A 19022-nucleotide genomic window follows, 5' to 3' on the forward strand; every position below is an offset into this window, starting at 1 on the left:
GTGTCTCCCAGAGAACTGGGTGCTGCCTGGGCAGCATTCCTCCTTCTACAAGGAGAAAGCAAGTGGTGGACAGAAGGTTCCTGTGCGACAGGCTGGAAAGGGGGTGACAATGTGTCAGGAACAAAGCATTAGGAGCCCTGGGAAAGTGGGTTTGTGATGGGTATAGACAGAGGACAAGAATGAGCAGAGGGACTGTCCCCTGTCCCACACAGTGTCCCCTGCTTTCACCCTCTCCCAGTCCTGACCCAAACCCCTCGGCAGCTCACCTGAGCCGGCAGCTTACCTGAGCCGGCTGGGGGTTCTTGGCAGACCCTCTGCAGATCCCCATTCCGAGCAGGAAGTCACCAACTGTGTTCTGACCCTGGGATTCCAAGCAATTAACCCCCTGCTTAATGATGCCAGGGAGCACTTCCTTCACAGGGACCCTGAGAGAGAGGACAGTGGTCAGGCTTGTCCTCTTCTCTCCACAGGCTTACCCATGCCCTCTGCCTGACAGCAGCACCCATCAGCTTTAGGAGCACTGAGGTCTCCCTGGGAGCGGCTAGGAGGATGGGTAGGAGTGGCCTCTGGGAAGGCTAGGTCCCAGCCTTCAGGCACCCTTTCAAGCAGCTCTGGGAGTCCCAGGGACCATCCTGGAGGCTAAGCCTGAAATGTGGAGAACTCTGGGGGAGGAGAGCTCAGACCAGAAACACAGGGCTCTTCAGTTCAGAGAGAGGAGAGACTGGGGCACAAACATGGGCTCACTAACCACTTTCGAAATGATGGGGAAGGGGTCGTTTGAACCACCAAATTTAAATACACAAATACGAAAATGTTTGATTTCACTAATGATTAAAGTACTACACTATTTACCTTATTTGTGTATGTGCCCACGTATATACATATGTTTTTTCTTTTTTTTTTTTTTTTTGTAGAGACAGAGTCCCACTGTACTGCCCTCGGGTAGAGTGCCGTGGCGTCACAGGGCTCACAGCAACCTCTAACTCTTGGGCTTACGCGATTCTTTTGCCTCAGCCTCCCGAGCAGCTGGGACTATAGGCACCCGCCACAACGCCCGGCTACTTTTTTTTGTTGTTGCAGTTTGGCCAGGGCTGGGTTTGAACCCACCACCCTCGGCATATGGGGCCGGTGCCCTACTCACTGAGCCACAGGCACCGCCCTCATAAGTTTTTTCTTAAAGACAATGCCCAGCACTGGCAATAGCGGTGGGATTAAATCGTCTCATACTCTGCCTGCTAGAGAGAGCATAAATTGGCCCCCCTTTTCCCAGAGGGCAGTGTGGAAGACACACTGTTCTCCCAGAGACATAGCTGTTGTCAGCTGGTATGATGGGGCAGGGTATGTGCAATGTCTGGGTGCACACAGGTGCAGGACAGGAGTATTACCCCCACACCTAGACTGGAGCAGGTCACGGAGACTCCAGTATGGACCAGCTCCTGGCTACCTATGTCCTGTGTCCTGCATCAAATGTGTACACCTTCCACCTAGTAATGCAATTCTAGGGATTTATCCTACAGAAATAATTATAGATGTTTTCAAAGATAGTCATTTCAAAGTGATCGATTATACCGAAAACATTGGAAATTCCTGGTTATCCAACAACAGGAGCTGGGCTAAATAAGTTCCGATTTCATCCATAGGATGAAAAACCCTGAAGGCCTTCACAATGACTTCATGAAAGAATATCTAGTAACATGGAAAAATGTTCACAGCATATTATTAAGTAAAACAGGCAAGTTTCAAAGTATTATATTAAAGCACTTTATATGCATAGGAAAATAATACTTAAACACACACTGACACCCTGTGGGTCAAACCCTAAGGAGGCTGTCACCCCAGCTGATAAAGTCTTGAATACCTGGGTTTAGGAGGTCACCATGTATTCTTGGATTACGGACCCAGCAAGGGGGTGATGAAAACCAGTAGGGCTTAGGGCCTAACTGTGTGGCTAACTAGGCTGCCTCCCGTAACCCATGTTGGGGAGAGAACTTGGGCCTGGGGACCAAGATAACATTTCCAGCATTCTGTGAGGGGGATATCTGCAGGATCTAGGTTTTTCTTCCTCAGCGTTGGCTGAAGCCATGGAGTTCCAGAACTGATCTGTTCTCATAAGCCTGAGGCAGAGACCACCACTCTCTCCCACACCCCTAGCAGTAGCATGCACCTTTTCCAGACTCCCCTTAGATGTCACACTGGCTGCCAGCTGATTCTGGCATTTTTTTTATTAAGAGGTAGGGTTTCGGGTGGCGCCTGTAGCTCAGAGAGTAGGGCGCTGGCCCCATATGCCGAGGGTGGCAAGTTCGAACTGGGCCCCGGCCAAAAAATACCCGGGCGTTTTGATGGGCGCCTGTAGTCCCAGCTACTCGGGAGGCTGAGGCAAGAGAATTACCTAAGCCCAAAAGCTGAGGTTGCTGTGAGCTGTGACGCCACGGCACTCTACCAGGGGCAACAGAGTGAGACTGTCTCTAAAAGAAAAAAAAAGAGAGAGAGAGAGGGTCTCAGGCAGGGCACAGTGGCTCATGCCTGTAATCCTAGCACTCTGGGAGGCTGAGGTGGGTGGATCTCTTGAACTCACAAGTTTGAGACCAGCGTGAGCAAGACTGAGACCCAGTCTCCACTAAAAAAAATGATAAACTGGGCTCAGCACCCATAGCTCAGTGATTAGGGCACTGGCCACATATACCAGAGCCGGGGGGTTCGACCCAGCCTTGGCCTGCTAAACAACAATGACAACTACAAAAAAAAAAAAAAAAAATAGCCAAGCGTTGTGGTGGGCACCTATAGTCCCGGGTACTTAGGAGGTTGAGGCAAGAGAATTGCTAAAGCCAAAGAGTTTGAGGTTTGAGGTTACTATGAGCTGGGACACCATAGCACTCTAATGAGGGTGACAGAGTAAGACTGTGTCTCAAAAAAAAAAAAGAAAGATAAGAAAAACTGAGGCAAGATGATCACTTGACCCCAAAAGTTTGAGATTGCTGTGAGCTGTGATGCCATGGCACTCTACCATGAGCTACAAAGTGAGATTTTGTCTCCAAAAAAAAAAGAGATAGGGTCTTACTTACTCTGTCACCCAGGCTAGAGTTCAGTGGCATATCATCAAAGCTCACAGCAACCTCAAACTCCTGGGCTAAAGTGATCCTCATGCCTCAGCCTCATGAGTAGCTGGGACTATAGGCATGAGCCACCACATCCAGCTAATTTTTTTTTTTTTTTTTTTTGTAGAGACAGAGTCACTTTACTGCCCTCGGTAGAGTGCCGTGGCGTCACACAGCTCACAGCAACCTCCAGCTCTTGGGCTTATGTGATTCTCTTGCCTCAGCCTCCTGAGTAGCTGGGACTACAGGCGCCCGCCACAACGCCTGGCTATTTTTTGTTGTTGTTGCAGTTTGGCCGGGGCTGGGTTTGAACCCACCACCCTCAGCATATGGGGCCCGCGCCCTACTCACTGAGCCATAGGCGCCGCCCTACATCCAGCTAATTTTTCTATTTTTTGTAGAGATGGGGTCTCACTATGTTGCCTGGGCTGAATTGAAACTCCTGAACTCAGGTGATCCTCCTACCTCGGCTTCCCAAAGTGCAAGAATTATAGGTGTGACCTACTGTGCCCAGCCTGTTGTTGCTTTTAATTATTTGACAATATTAAAAATTTTAAAGGTTACACAGAAAAATCTCCAACTTCTCTTGAAAAAATAGGAATATCAGGCCACACGGAGCTTACCTTCCAGCAAGCACACTAATCTACCGTGGGGAATAGCACCTGTACCCTCTAGGTGGGGCTTTTGTGCCCCTAGTTTGCCACGGTCCCAACTCCCCATTGCCTCATCCCCACCCAGCAGACTTATTTACATAACCTGTCTGACCCCCGTAAGGATTTGAGTTTGCAACTCCTGCTGTGCAAGGGTGTCCGGAGGGCAGTAGCTCCACCTTCTCTGCTTCACCCAGGAGCGAGATGTCACATTTCCTTTCTCTACAGAGATGAGCAGCTTGCTGAGGCTTCTTTGGGAAATATGCTCAGAGGGAAATGCAGCAAGGGGCCCAGGGCTTGTTCCAGACCCCCCTACTCTCTTGTCCCCACCCCCCATTGCTTAGGGAGGTATGCAAGCTGATGGGCTTTCCTATGCGAGGTGACAGGTCCACATGTAGCAATGGCCACTGGCACTGAAGGCCTGCCCACTGATGCTTACAGATGAGACCCTGGGCTTAGAAGCAATCTCCTGACCTGCCCTCTGTGGTAGCAGTCCCAGGATAGCTGCCCTGCTCCTATCCCAAAGCCTAGCCTCCAGGCTGCATCCAAATGTTGCATTAACACGGGGTGTAAAGAAATGACTACTCTTTCTCCTCAGCATCTCAGAAATGATGGATCCAAGTGACCGCTGTCTCCTTAAAAGTAGTCGCTTCAGAAAGTTGTTCATTTGTTACATTTTTATAAATTAATGTTCTTCCCTTCACAGCTATTGTCCAGGGAACTTGGGTTGTCCAGGCTGCCAACTTTCTTCCAAGGATGGTGCAATTCCCCAAATTGTTCTGGAGTTTCTTGGAAATTGCTCCCAGATTCAGTTTAGTCTTGTTACTTCACAGTCGTGCTGTACTTGGGACCTCAGATTACATTATCTGCGTTCATCACCTAGCTTATTCACTGGACTTGGCTGTAACCTAACTGTGGCTATTTTCCAAAACTCAAATCTGCCTTCAAAGGACAAAGATTTGCCTCTTTGAAAGATATTCCAGCTCTGAGGAGTATTCTGGAAAGCCACCCAGCATCCTTGGGAGAAAGCTGGCAGCAATGGGAAACCTGTTTACCAAGGGGACAACTATAGAGGGAGAATGCTAATTTCAGACATTATTGAGGCATATTGTCCATACAATGTACTTAGTTACAAATATTTATTGAGTGCCCCTTTTGTGACAGGCACTGTTGTATGTACAGGAGATAAATCCTTGAGCAAACAGATAAAAGCCTCCATCCTCAAGGAGCTTACAGGCAAGTTTGAAAAGAAAATGAATAACCAGATATAAGCTGGGGAAGGAGGTGATGCTGGGAGGTGGTGCTGGGAGTCTCCCTGAGAGGGGGACATTTGAGTAAAGACCTGAAGGAGGTGAGAAATGAACCATATGGATGTCACCAAGACACTGAAAGGGCCATGTCATAGCTTATTCCAGTCCTGTCTGGAACACACACGTTCATCTATGACTGGAACTCTAGTGTGCACACCACTGGCATATGGAGTGCATATTTGTTCAAGTTGATGTATGAGGATTCACTGCACCCAGCCCCCATTCTCAGTTGCTTCTCCTTTTTTCACTGCAACAAAGCCCGCGCTATCTACTGATTAACAGCTTTTCACTTTGGTTGTTTTATTTTCTAAGGATAAACTCCCAGAAGGGAGAGAACAGGGTCATAGGGCATGGATGTTTCTACAGTCTTTGCTACGTAATGCAGTGCTGTTTTTCTAAGGGGACAATGTCCACTTTTAGGTCTAAGACTCAGTCTGTTAAAAATTCAGTTCCTACTATGCCTAATTTATAACTCCTTGTAATGCCCTCTGAGTTCCCCCAGAGCCTTTGCATGAATGTAAATCCTGGCAGCTAAGAAGAGCCAGACTACCAGGGGTGAGGAGCCCAAGGTGGGGCGGGGGTGAGGGCCTGATGCGCAGGTGAGGGCTGCACTCACGTGAGCTCTGGGTACACGTTCTCCAGGTACCAGCGGAATGACTTGCAGTTCATCTTCTTCCTCTGCTCAATCCGAGTGGCCACACTGCAGGAGGAGGCAAGATTGGGTTTGGACCTGCGAGTGTGGGGAGGGACCAGCAGGAAGGACAGCAGAGGCCCTGGGTCCAGCCCCAGGAGCCACCCAAGCCTGCCCTGTGCAGCCTTGGCCACTGCCCTGTGTCATTCTCTGACCCGTGAGCTCACCCTGGTCTCCTGGTCACTCCTCATTCCTCTCCTCAAATTCCTGTTCAGCACTCACTTTTCAGGAGGAGCCCCGCCCACGGAGGACCCTGCTTTTCTCTGGCTTCTCACTAGCTGGGGCCTCACTTAGCATAGTAAGTGGGTAAGCATAAGTAAATGGGTCCTTTATTTTTGTAGAGCGTGGAGCCTTAGTTAACTAACTAGAACTTTTCCTTTCCTGCATTCCAGTTGAGGAGACAATCTGATGACAAGAAGACTAAGCTGAAAAAATTCTCAAACTCTTGGGCTCAAGCAATTCTCTTATATCAACCTCCTAAGTAGCTGGGACTACAGGTGCTGCCACAATGCCTGGCTATTTTTTTCAGGGACAGGGTCTCGCTCTTGCTCAGGCTGATCTAGAACTCTTGAACTCAGGCAATCTACCCGCCTCAGCCTCCCAGAATGCTAGGATTACAGGCATGAGCCACCGCCCCTGGCCAACATCACTATGTTTTTAAAAAGGGGGATAGATAACAATAAGTAGAGTAAAACAGATTCACTGATGATCACTAATAATGTTTTCAAACTTTCCTGACCATAGGTGTAGGTAGGAGATAAGTATAGCTTACATTATGATCTAATACACCCCACATATAGTCAGCCCTCAGCATCCGTGGGCCCTGCATCTGTGGATTTAACCAACTGTGGGTCAAAAATATTCAGAAAAAAAAAAGTTTCACAAAGTTCCGAAAACTTGAATTTTCCATGTGCCAGGTACTATATTCAATCTGTCTGGATGAAGTAATGTATAGGCATTGTAATAGGTATTATCCGTAATCTAGAGACAACCTAAAGTATACAGGAGAATGTGTGCAGGTTATATGCCAATATTACATCATTCTACATCAGGGACTTGAGCATCCATGCATTTCAGTATTTACAGGGGATCCTGGAACCAATGCCCTGTGGATACCAAGGGATGACTGTACATATATAGGTACACGCACAGATACAGATGTACAGCTGCACTCAACTCTTATTTTCTATCCTGTTCTGTACTAATCTTATCCACAGTGTTTTATCTCTCTCTTTTTTTAATGCTGGTCACGACCCACTAAATTGATTTCACAACCCATCTGCATTTTGAAAATGTGTAACTAGACTATAGTCAAAACGGTCATGACAGGGAAATAGGCTAACAGATCACGATTCTGAACAGCGGGAGGAGACAAAAATGCCAAATGTTTTCTGCAGACAGCTCTTTCGCACAGATGCCCCCTTTCCTACTGGCAACTTGCAGGACAAGCCTTTTTCTTTTTTTTTTTTTGTAGAGACAGAGCCTCACTGTACCGCCCTCGGGTAGAGTGCCGTGGCGTCACACGGCTCACAGCAACCTCTAACTCTTGGGCTTACGCGATTCTCTTGCCTCAGCCTCCCGAGCAGCTGGGACTACAGGTGCCTGCCACAACGCCCGGCTATTTTTTTTTGTTGTTGCAGTTTGGCCGGGGCTGGGTTTGAACCCGCCACCCTCGGCATATGGGGCCGGCGCCCTACTAACTGAGCCACAGGCACCGCCAGGACAAGCCTTTTTCATAAGCAAGACTTCTCTCTTGCTATCTCCCCACAAACTGCGCACACCTCCCGGACCAGGAGCTTGTTTCCACCTCGCGTGCCCTCACATGGTGGGGAGCCCCGTAGAGTGGGAGCTCAGTGACCAAGGAGGTTGTGAGCAGAGCTCTGGTGTACACGCCACTTCTTGCTGGGTTGTGTTGTGCTAACAAGGGTGGAGAGAGGCACACAGTGGAGCTGGGGGGCCCACCTGCCAAAGGCCTTTCCGATGGCTGAGGGTCGTGCTTCATAGTAGTATTGCTTGTATTCGTCCATCCACACCTCTGCAGTGCGCTTGGTATTCCTAGAAGGAGAGGAAAGAGCTAAGTTAAGGTCACCAGGGAAGCAATGGTCAGGATCCCGATGGGCCCTGTGCAGCACAGGTGATGAGAATCTCAGGAGCAAGGCAGCACAGACGGGGGTGATGGTGTAAATGAGCACAGTCTCTTGGAGGACAATCTGTCAGTATCCATCAGCTTTGCAGGCGTGGACCACATTCCCTTTGGGAAATCTACTCTACTGAAATACTTGCATGTGGGCAAAAAAGACATTGCAAGAACATTTGTTTAACAAACCATCAGCAGCAGCCTAAATGCCCATCCATAGGAGAATAACTAACTCCTTCCACATGATAGAGTACTAGGTTCCTTAAAAAAGAATGCCACGGTTAATATGCATTGACCACTGAAGGGTGTCTATAATTTAGTGTTCTGTGACAGAAAAAAGTGCTTCAGAAAAAAAACATACAGCCTGACCCCATTTATATAAAAGCACAAACACAAACCCATGATGAGTCTATCAAAACTTTATGTATGAAAATGCATTTAATAGGCCTGAATTGATACACTGGCAATCTATTAACAGGAGTCACCTCTGGGAAACAAGTGGGAGTAAGATTGGGGAAAAAGGACTTTCACCTTTTTTCTGTGTAACGATGTAAGAGGCTGGATAGGTGGCACATGCCCGTAATCCCAACACTTGGGAGACCAAGGAGGGAGAACTGGTTGAGCCCAGGAGTTTGAGTACACATAGTGGGACACTGCCTCTACAAAAAAATAAAAAAACTAGCCAGGCATTGTAGCAGGTGCCTGTAGTCCCAGCTACTTGGGAAGCTGAGGCAAGAGAATTGCTTAAGCCCAGAGTTGAGGCTGCTGTGAGTATAACGGCACTACTACACTCCAGCCTGGAAAACAGAGGGAGACCCAGTCTCCAAAAAAAAAAAGGTAAAGACTAAATATATAATAGTAAATTTTATATACAGGGTATCCATTATTGTTACTGCTTGAATATTTACAAGTGAACCCATGTAACTTTTGTAATTATAAAAGCAATAATAATGGAGTGGGAGGAAGCAAAACAGAACTCCAGGCCATGCACAAATAAGCATGGGCTTGCCCAGGTGAACAGCCATCCTGACAGGAGGGGATCTCATGACAACATGCCCTCCTTGCCACTCTCACCAGGAGAACGGGTCATGGCTAGTGGTGTTTGACCAAGTCAGGATCAGTATGCTGGTACCCATGACTAGCATGTGGGCTCAGTGAGGGGAGGGCAGCACTTAAATGGTTATTTGGCCAATTTTCCAAGACCCTCAAAGACAAAAGGAGTCAAGGCAAGAGAGCACTGGTCTCAATTCCCATAACATCATCTTTCCACTCCTGAAAGTATCTGGAATCCCAGATGTAAGACGTGGGAGGGGCAAATGGGGGAACCGAGGCCCAAGATGTGGTGTGGCTGCCCCAAGGTGAGTAACTGGCAGGGCTGGGGTCCAGAGCCTTGGCATCCTGCTTCTAGTCCACTGTGACCTACCTGATGTAGGTAAGGGCGTTGCCCTCGGGAAAGTTATAGGGGTGCCGCTTCCTGAAGACGTGGCCCACGCGGCTGCAGGGAACGATCTCCAAACTGCCACCACACATCCACACCCTGAAGGAGAGCTCTGCAGGAGATGGCAGCTGTCAGGAGGAGGAAGGGATCCTTGGCCAGACCCCACTGAGCGAGGGTGGGAAAGGGCTGGCTTCCCTTCTGTTTGGTATCCTGCTGGGCTGGAGCTCTCAGGTGCCTGTCCTGCTGGGACGCTCCTGGTCCTCCTGACTGCTCCCCCTACACATGTTCTCACACACACGTGGTGGAGGCTTGGGAGAGCAGTGGGGAAGCTTTGAAGGGTCACCAAGAACATAAGTGGAAGGAAAAGCGAACCAACAGTCTTCGTCTAGAAAGCCACAGACAGACATAAGCTAAGGAAGAACACATCTGATCCTCAGCCAGCTCTGGGCATTTGTGAGGCTGGAAAACCAGCCGCCAACCAAACCACAAGCTGCTCCAGCTGGCACCTTTCTGGCTGGCCCTGACCTCCCTCTTGGCCTGGTTTGTCTCCAACTACAGGCTGTCACTGGCCCTCATCAGACATGCTTCCTCTTGATGGTGTTGGGGCTTAGCCAGCTTTTGCAGATCACTCTGGTCCCCAGCAGTGTCGGGAGATGCATGGGGTGGCCATCCTGCCTTCCAGAAGGGGACATCACGAGTTACCACTCAGTTCTCCACTCACTAATGACCATTTCTGGTAAGAACCTACCTTGGTAGCTGGCAAAATAATGTCACAAAATCTCTCCGGATTTCCTTCTTTCTTTCATATAAAACCTATAGTTGGGGTCTGTGATGTTAAAATACCTCCTTTCTGTCCCAGAAAATCCATAATTTCTGTATTTTTAAAAAACTAAACAAAAGACCATTTTATCATGATTCAGATGCTTTCGTTCATTCAGCAAATTTTTATCAAGCACCTATTATGTGTCACACATTGCTCCAGATTCCCTTTTTTTTGCTGTTTTTGGCCAGGGCTGGGTTTGAACCCGTCACCTCCGGCATATGGGGCTGGTGCCCTACTCCTTTGAGCCACAGGCGCCGCCCTCCAGATTCCCTTATACTCTAGTGTGGGAGAGAAGAACCCAATAAGCTAAGAAGCAAAAAATGCAAGTAAGCAAGAAAATGAGTAAAACACATAGCATGTCAGAAGGTGATAAATGCAGTGGAGAATAATTAAGCAAGTAGGGAACTGAAGAGGGCTCATGGAGACGGGTCTGGGGCTACATTTTTAATTAGGCTGATTAGAGAAGTCCTCACTGAAAGGGAACAGTAGAGCTAAGACCTGAAACAGGTGAGGGTGGGAGTCATGGGGCTGTCAGGGGAAGAGCATTCCAGGCAGAGGGACCAGCAAGGGCCAGAACCTGGGCTGAGAGCATGGTGGGCAGGTCTCAAGCAAGAGAAAAAAGGCTGTGCAGCTGGATGCCGCAAGGGAGGATGGGTAAGCGGGTGTAGTTGGCAGCAAGGGGAGATAATATAGGGCCTAGTAGCCAGTGTAAGGGCTTTGGGTTTTGCTCTGAGTGACACAGGAACCTTTGCAGACTTTTAAGCAAAAGAGTGACATGTTTTAAAAGGATCCCTACTGTGAATCCAGTTTTCATATTTGCCAGCCCCCCTTCAAGGTAGCTTCTGGGCTTAAGAGTTTGGATCTCTTGGGAGACACAGGCACATGTCTCAGTTTGGGCATCTCCCTTCCTTCAACAAAGGAATAAAATGAAAGGCTCAAATCTGCCAGCCGCAGGAATCTCATGGTTCAAAACTGGTCCCAACAGCTGAACGTCTGAGCATCGCAGCTAGCCTAGACATTGCTTTGAATTTCTTCTAAGAAACAAAATCCTCCCCAGAACCACTCTGCAGTTTGCTTTTCAAGTTCCCCAACCACTGAGCCCTTGCCTGGGGCAGAATTTGAAGTTGGCTATTTGATCACTCTCTAGTCAGTCCCTAGCCTAAAGGAAAAAGAAAGAAAAAAAGGAGATAGTTGGTTTCCCAGTTTTCTAAGTTTTTACAGGAAACCAGCTTTACCAAAGCTCCCTTCAGGCCAAGACCAAGGACACAAAGGAAATCACTTAGCCCCAAGGGGGTCAGAGTGGAAAGGTCACTGCACTCTAGTTCCCAGAATTCCCTCCTCCCAACCCAGCCTGGAACTGGCTTCCAAAGAAGTTATAATATAACAGAGAATCCCACTCCACAGCCTGATCCCACTCCAGCTGGTTTTGAGAGGGGATCAGGCCTGGTTCAAGCCCCCACTACTCATCTATTTTCCTGATCTGGGAGAAAAGGAAAAGGAGGCCCTCTCCTGACATCCCAGAGGTACACACTTTGATAACGGAGCTGCGTGCACCATTAGATGTGGAGTTTCCTGACTGAAATGTGAAAGGGAACAACTGCCTCAGTTTCCCCACCTGTCAAGTGGGTAGGCTACCACCTGCCTTACTCGTGAGGAAACAGTGGGAACGGGCTCTAAGCGGCTAGCTCCACAGCAAGAGTGAGAACAGGCCTTTGTATCTTACAGGCCACAGGGGCTTGCCCACACTCCCAGGCACCCCCAGGGTGGCTCTCTATCCTTCTCCACCACACTCTGTTTGGGAGGCTGCCCAGCACCACTGGGCTCCCTTCCCTCAGGCTGACAGGTTCAGCCAGCAGGACGCACCAGCAGTGGATGGCAGGATGGGAGACAGAGTGAGGGTGGGAGCTTAGCCCCCTGACACCCCCACCTGGGCACATGCCCAAGCCCACAGCTCCTCCCCCTACCTCCCTCGCCTAGGGTGGTTACAGCTCCCAGCAGTCACAGCCCTGCCTGGTACCACACTGTCCCTGTGGTTACCTATGTCCTGCCCACACCCTGTGAACAGGCACTTTAATATACACCTACAGTGGGTCACCATCGGTACCCCTCCAGGGCCCTGGCTGATAGATACTATCTAACCTCAATCTCACCAGCAACCTAGGAGAGAAGGCCCTTCATTTCCTATTTTACAAATGAAAATATGAAGGTTCAAAAAACTGACTTCCCAGCTCACACGTATAGGAGTTCAGAGAAGCTGCTAAGCTGCTTCCACAGGCAATTCCCAGGACAGTGGGCTCATGTGCTGCCTGAGGTGACTCTTCTCTTGCTGGTTTCAACTGTTGTTTGATTAAGATCATCAGACTCTGACCCTGCCTGGTGCCTGCTGAATAGGGCTCTGGGGCCCTAGTCCTGTGTGCTGAGAAGCCAATGTGTGCAACACAGTCCCCCCGCCCCCGCCACTGAAATATGTCATCCCATCTCTGCCTCCTTCACTGCTGCTTGGGGATGGGAGGAGGCAGCCTCCCATCTTTTCTGAGTCTACAAAGTTACTGTGGCCTCGTGCCCAATGATAGTGGCTGTGCACAAGGCATTTTGACTCATCATCTCCTTTAGCTCTCATGGCAACCTCTTCAGAAAACTCAGGCTTTGGGAGGCTTTAACCCAAAGGCCAAACAGCTTGAAAGCGGTAGCACCAGGGTCTGCACCAGGCCACCCAACCCCACTGCTTACCTTTACCCACCACCCTCTGCTGCACACCTCCCAGCCTTTCCAGGAGGGAAGCCGCTACATGCAGCTTCCTTCAACAGGGTCCATCTTCCCCCACACAGGTCTAGCCACATGGTCAGTGGCTCCTCTCTGTGGCTCTGGCCAAATAGCTGAACTTCTCTGTGCCTTAGGTCATTTTTTTTTTTTTTTTTTTGGCCGGGGCTGGGTTTGAACCCGCCACCTCCGGCATGTGGGACCGGCGCCCTACCCGCTGAGCCACAGGTGCCGCCCAAGTGCCTTAGGTCATTTTTTTACATCAGTAAAATGGAGATCATAGTACTTACTTTCCACAAAGGGTTCTTGTGAGGATTAAATGACTTCATAGGTGTAAAGTCCTTAGAACATGCATACAAAGCACTCAGTTGGGGCTAATTATTATTATTACTGCTATTGGTTTTACTGTTATTATTTCCCAACTCACCAAAATTCTCTCCCCCCCAGATGTCCATCTGGGCATCATACTTTCCCAAGTGGTTAAACCAGGACTTGTCAATCACGAAGATTCCTCCAGCTATGACAGGTGTCCTGGGAACAAGAAAAGGGAGGAGGTGACATTGAGCTGCAAAAGCTAGGAGCCCCTTTAGATGCCCCAGGACCCGAGGCCCACTTAATCCCAAATCCCCTGACTGCAGAGCCTTCAGTGAAGGATATCCCGCCAGCTGCCTCCACAACTGTTCTTATGACCTACATCCCAGCAAACAGGGTCAGAACTTAAACTGTGTACCTTCAGGAGCCCTCGTGACTTGGCATGGCCTCCCAAGAGCCTCCCAGACCCCTAAACCAGGGAAGGAAGGGGGTGTCCCCAGAGCCCACAGCAACCCTGACCTTATGGGCCTGGTGGGGTCTGTCCGGGTCATCTTCTGCTCAAGAGGGATCTGTTCCCACTTGAAATGCAGGCTCCAGTCGAACCCTAAGGGACAGAACAGGGTGAGGACAAGCATCAGGGCAGAGTCCACCGGGTGGGGGTAGTAGCTGCTGACTCTTCACTCCACCATCCCCTGATGAGTTCTCAGCCCACACAGGGTCCTGAGCTCCTGCCCTCATGAAGTGTATAATCTACAGGCTAGGAAAGAGACTACAAAGATAAATAACTAAGTGGATAATATGTCAGCTGGGGATGAAAGTGCTAAAAAAAAAAGAAAGAAAGAAAGGATGAGTGCCCATACTGTTTTAGTAAGAATAGTTAGGAAAGGCTCTCTGACAAGGTGACATTTGAGTAGAGACCTGAATGAAGGATGGATCCCTGCAAATATCTGGGGAAAGTGATTTCTGGGCAGGGGCAGCAGCAAGTGCAAGGGCCCTGTGGTAATTAAGGAGCCCCAAGATATAATGAATGGCTGTATCCATTTCCTGGGAATCAGACCCTGAACAGGAAATCCTTTATGCACATGAGCTCTTAGCAGCAGCTTCTCTAGCTCAGGACTGTGCTGTAGGACTCTCTGCAGTGATGGAGATGTTTTATACCTGCATTGTGTGGTATGATAGCCACTAACCTATGTGGCTTCTGAGCACTTGAAGCCAGAAGTGCTAGTGTGGCTAGTGTGACTGACTGGATTTTAAATTTTATTTAATTTTAATTAATTTAAATTGCCAAGTATAGCTACTATCTACTGTATTGAACAGCCCAGCACAGGGCAATCAAAAGAAATATAATGCAACTGACAAATATAAGCCACAAATGTAATTTAAAGTGTTTAATGGACATATCAGAAAAAAATACATAAAATTAATTTGATTAAAATATTTTCAATGTAATATGTTCAGAATATTATCATTTCAACATGTAATTAATATACGAAATTACTAAAGAGATATTTTACATTCTATTACACTAAGTCCAAGAACTCCATTTTTGGGAACAGGTTTTTTTTTTTTTTTTTTTTGGTTTTTGGCCAGGGCCAGGTTTGAACCTGCCAACTCTGGCATGTGGGATCACTGCCCTACTCCTTGAGCCACAGGCGCCGCCCTTGGGCACGGTTTTTTTTTGGTTTTTTTTTAACAGACTAACAAATGCAGTCTTTTTTTTTTTTTTTTTTTTTGTGTGTGTGTGTGTGTGTGTGTGTGTGTGGTTTTTGGCCGAGGCTGGGTTTGAACCCACCACCTCCAGCATATGGGACTGGCGCCCTATCCCTTTGAGCCACAGGCGCCGCCCCGGGGTTGGTGTTTTTTAAGAGAGAGAGTTTCTTTTTTTTTTTTTTATTGTTGGGGATTCATTGAGGGTACAATAAACCAGGTTACACTAATTGCAATTGTTAGGTAAGGTCCCTCTTGCAGTCATGTCTTGCCCCCATAAAGTGTGACACACACCAAGGCCCTACCCCGCTCCCTCCGTCCCTCTCGATCTGTCACCCAGGCAGTGGCACTATCATAGCTCACTGCAGCCTCAAACTCTTGGGGTCAAGCAGTCTTCCTGCTTCAGCCTCTTGAGAAACTGGGATTACAGGCATGTGCCACCATGCCTGGTAGTTTTTATTATTTTTTTGTAGAGATGGGGGTCTCACTGTGTTGCTCAGAATGGTTTTGACTCCTGACCACATGCAGTCCTCCCACCTTGGCCTCTCAAAGTGTTGGGATTATAGGCGTGAGCCATGGTGCTTGGCCCTGGTATTTTTTTTTATATTTACAGCACATCTCAATTGCAACTTGTTGCTTTTTAAGACCACCCATATTTCAAGAGCTCAATAAACAAATGCGCTAATAGTCATCGAATCACACACCACAGGTCTTAGTCACTTTAGGGGCATATACTTTAGGAATTCATGCAAGGCTGAGGGATAACCCGTCTCCAAGACAGCTATCACGTTATGGGCTTTTGCCCGTGGTCCCTGAACTGGCAGCATTTGGGAAGCATCAATGTTTAGGGGGAGGGAAAAATGAGAGACTAGCCTGGCTCTGCCACTGATTGTGCCAGAAGCTCTGGCCCTTTGTCCCAACCCCAGGGCTCCACCAAATCTCTCCCCATTTTCTCTTATAGGGGAAGGTCGGGGAATGACACTCTGGCACAGCTGAGAAGAACTGGTTTTCCCTGCCCTCACCTACCTCCTTTCAGGTCTAAAGCCCCTCCGCTGGGAACAGGACCTACCTCCGCGAAGGTCAGCAGACGCGGCAAGGTAGGCAAAATTATCCAGACTGATGACATCAATGATGGGGCTCACCACGCGGGTGTGGTCCTAGGAGAGAGATGTGAGGCCAGGACTCTTCAGCGGAAGAAGGCCCAGCTGCCCACTCTGGGGTGAAGGCCTCTCTGTGATGGGGGCACACATCCAGGGCAGGCCTGGACCCCTGTCCTCTATCACCACATGCAGGCTCCTGGGAGTTCTCTCCTGGCTCCCACATGCTCTCCCTACCCCCTCCTTGCACATCATTTTGAGCCCTGCTGGGATCTCCCCTCCTCAAGTGAATGAAGCCTTCCCTGACTGCTGTGGGCTGAAGGGTTTCTCCCTCTGCTAAGCTGCTTCCACAGGCAATTCCCAGGACAGTGGCTCATGTGCTGCCCGAGGTGACTCTTCTCTTGCTGGTTTCAACTGTTGTTTGATTAAGGTCATTTACCTTTGTATATATTTGAGTTGAGTCTTTCCAACTGGAGCACCAGCAGCTTGAGGTCTGGGACCCTGCATCCCTGTGTAACCTGGGTGCCACTTCCGCATACCACATCCACCTTGAGAGGTCAGATTCACCACTCCCCTCATCACCTCCCAGAACACAAATCCAACTCCAAAACATTCAGGCATGATGCTGATTTTACTGAAGTGTTCTTTTTGTGTGGGGTGGGAAGGGGGACAAAGTGGATTATGTCATATCCCACATGTAAAAAAAAATTTTTTTTGAGACAGAGTCTCACTTGGTCACCCTCAGTAGAGTCCCGTGGCATCTTAGCCCACAGCAACCTCAAACTCTTGGACTCAAGTGATTCTCTTGCCTCAGCCTCCCAAGTAGTTGGGACTACAGGCACCTGCCACAACGCCCAGCTATTTTTAGAGACGAGGTCTCTCTCTGGCTCAGGCTGGTGTCGAACCTGTGATCTCAGGCAATCCACCTGCCTTGGCCTCCTAAATGCTGGGATTATAGGCATGAGCCATCGTGACCAGCCCCCACATGTAAAACTTCATCACCATTCCTGAGTCTTCTCTTATCTTGTCCTCCATGGAGAGACATGAACAGAGCCTCTTCTTTCTCTCTTCTCTTCCTCCACTCTGCTTTCACCCCCAAAGTTCTCTTGTCTGCAACATGGCATCCAGCTCTGCCTCAGGATACCATGCCTAAGAGGTATGCCTAAGAGGGGGCTGACCAAGGGAGACCATCAGTGCCCCACATCTTCCTCTGTATAAGCTTATTGTACTGAGATATGATTCACATACCAGAAAACCCACCCATTAAAAGTGAACAAGATAGGGGGTTTACGGTGGTACAACCAGCACCCTTATCTAGTTTCAGAACATTCATCACCCCAATAAGAAACTTCAGTCCGCTTTCCATGTCTATGGATTTGCTCATTCTGGACACTTCATATAAATGCAATCATACAATGTGTGGCCTTTGGCGACTGCTTTCACTTCATGTAAGGTTTTCACAGTTGACCAATATTGTAGTGTGTATCAGGACTCCATTTATTTTTTATGACTGGATAATTCTATTTGTTTACGCATTCACCAGCTGATAGGCCTTTGGGTTGTTTCCACCTTTTGGTTATTCTGAAATTGTGCTGCTCTGAACACTCGTGTACAAGTTCTTGTGCGGATGTATGTTTTTATTTCTCTTGGGTACCCACCTAGCGGTTGCTGCTGGATCATATGATAACGTATGTTCAGACTTCTGAGGAACTGCCAGACTGTTTTCCAAGTGGCTGCAATGTTTTACCTCCCACCAGCAATACTTGAGGGCGGCTATTTCTCTGTAGCCCTGGCAGCGCTTGTTACTGTCCACCCTCTCCCTTACAGCCATCCCAGTAGATGCGAAGTGGCATTTCCTGGTGGTTTCAAGCTGCATTTCACTAATGACCAATGATCCTGGGCACCTTTTCATGGGCTTCCGGCCATCTATGTATCTTCTTTGAGGGAATCTCTATTCAAATCCATTGCCCATTTTTAAATTGGGTTGTCTTTATTTATTTATTGATTTTTGAGACAGAGTCTCACTCTCTTGCCCAGATAGAGGGCTGTGGCATCACTCACAGCAACCTCAAACTCCCGGGCTCAAGCAATCCTCCTGCCTCAGCCTCCCAAGTAGCTGAGACTATAGGCATCGTTACAATACCAGGCTAATTTTTTTTATTTTTATTTTATTATTATTTTTTTTTGCAGTTTTTGGCCAGGGCTGGGCTTTAACCCGCCACCTCTGGCATATGGGACCAGTGCCCTATCTCTTTGAGCCACAGGCACCACCCTAATTTTTTTTTTTTTTTATTTTTAGTGGAAACGGAGTCTCGCTCTTGCTCAGGTCTTGAGCTCCTGAGGTCAAGGGATCCTCCTGTCTCAGCCTCCCAGAGTGCTAGGATTACAGGCATGAGCCACTGTGCCTGGGCAGGGTTACTTGTCTTTTTTTTTTTTTTTATAGAGACAGAGTCTCACTTTATCGCCCTTGGTAGAGTGCCATGGCGTCACACAGCTCACAGCAACCTCCAAATCCTTGGGCTTAGGCGATTTTCTTGACTCAGCCTCCCAAGTAGCTGGGACTACAGGTGCCCGCCACAACGCCCAGCTATTTTTTTTTTGTTGCAGCTTGGCCGGGGCTGGGTTTGAACCCGCCACCCTCAGCATATGGGGCCAGCACCCTACCCGCTGAGCCACAGGCGCCGCCCGGGGTTACTTGTCTTTGTGGTTGAATTATTGTTTCATCCTTTTCTGTCTTCTGCTCAAATCTTCCATGTTCTGGAGAACAGCAGGCCCACCTGTGCTAGGAGCTGTCCCACCCTCTCCTCTGTTTTTTGAGATAGAATCTCAAGCTGTCACCCTGGGTAGAGTGCTGTGGCATCACAGCTCACAGCAACCTCAAACTCTTGGGCTTAAGCGATTCTCTTGTTTCAGCCTCCCAAGCAGCTGGGATTACAAGTGCCCACAACAATGCCCGGCTATTTTTTGGTTGCAGTTGTCATGGTTATTTTAGCAGGCCCTGG

General features: G+C 48.6%; 1 protein-coding gene across 4 annotated transcripts in view; it reads right to left on the bottom strand.

Moving 5' to 3' along the window:
* GALNT16 (polypeptide N-acetylgalactosaminyltransferase 16) overlaps positions 1-19022 on the bottom strand; it is an 89785-nt gene that overhangs the window by 7446 nt on the left and 63317 nt on the right. For all 4 annotated transcript variants that reach the window (XM_053602774.1, XM_053602773.1, XM_053602772.1 and 1 more), the window contains 7 exons: positions 15993-16080; positions 13736-13820; positions 13332-13435; positions 9307-9433; positions 7709-7801; positions 5672-5755; positions 284-425 (listed from right to left, as the gene is read on the bottom strand). In XM_053602774.1, the coding sequence (XP_053458749.1) occupies positions 284-425; positions 5672-5755; positions 7709-7801; positions 9307-9433; positions 13332-13435; positions 13736-13820; positions 15993-16080 (723 nt within the window). The remainder of the gene's footprint in view (positions 1-283; positions 426-5671; positions 5756-7708; positions 7802-9306; positions 9434-13331; positions 13436-13735; positions 13821-15992; positions 16081-19022) is intronic.

Source organism: Nycticebus coucang, chromosome 9 (assembly GCF_027406575.1).
Source record: "Nycticebus coucang isolate mNycCou1 chromosome 9, mNycCou1.pri, whole genome shotgun sequence".
NCBI lineage: Eukaryota > Metazoa > Chordata > Mammalia > Primates > Lorisidae > Nycticebus > Nycticebus coucang.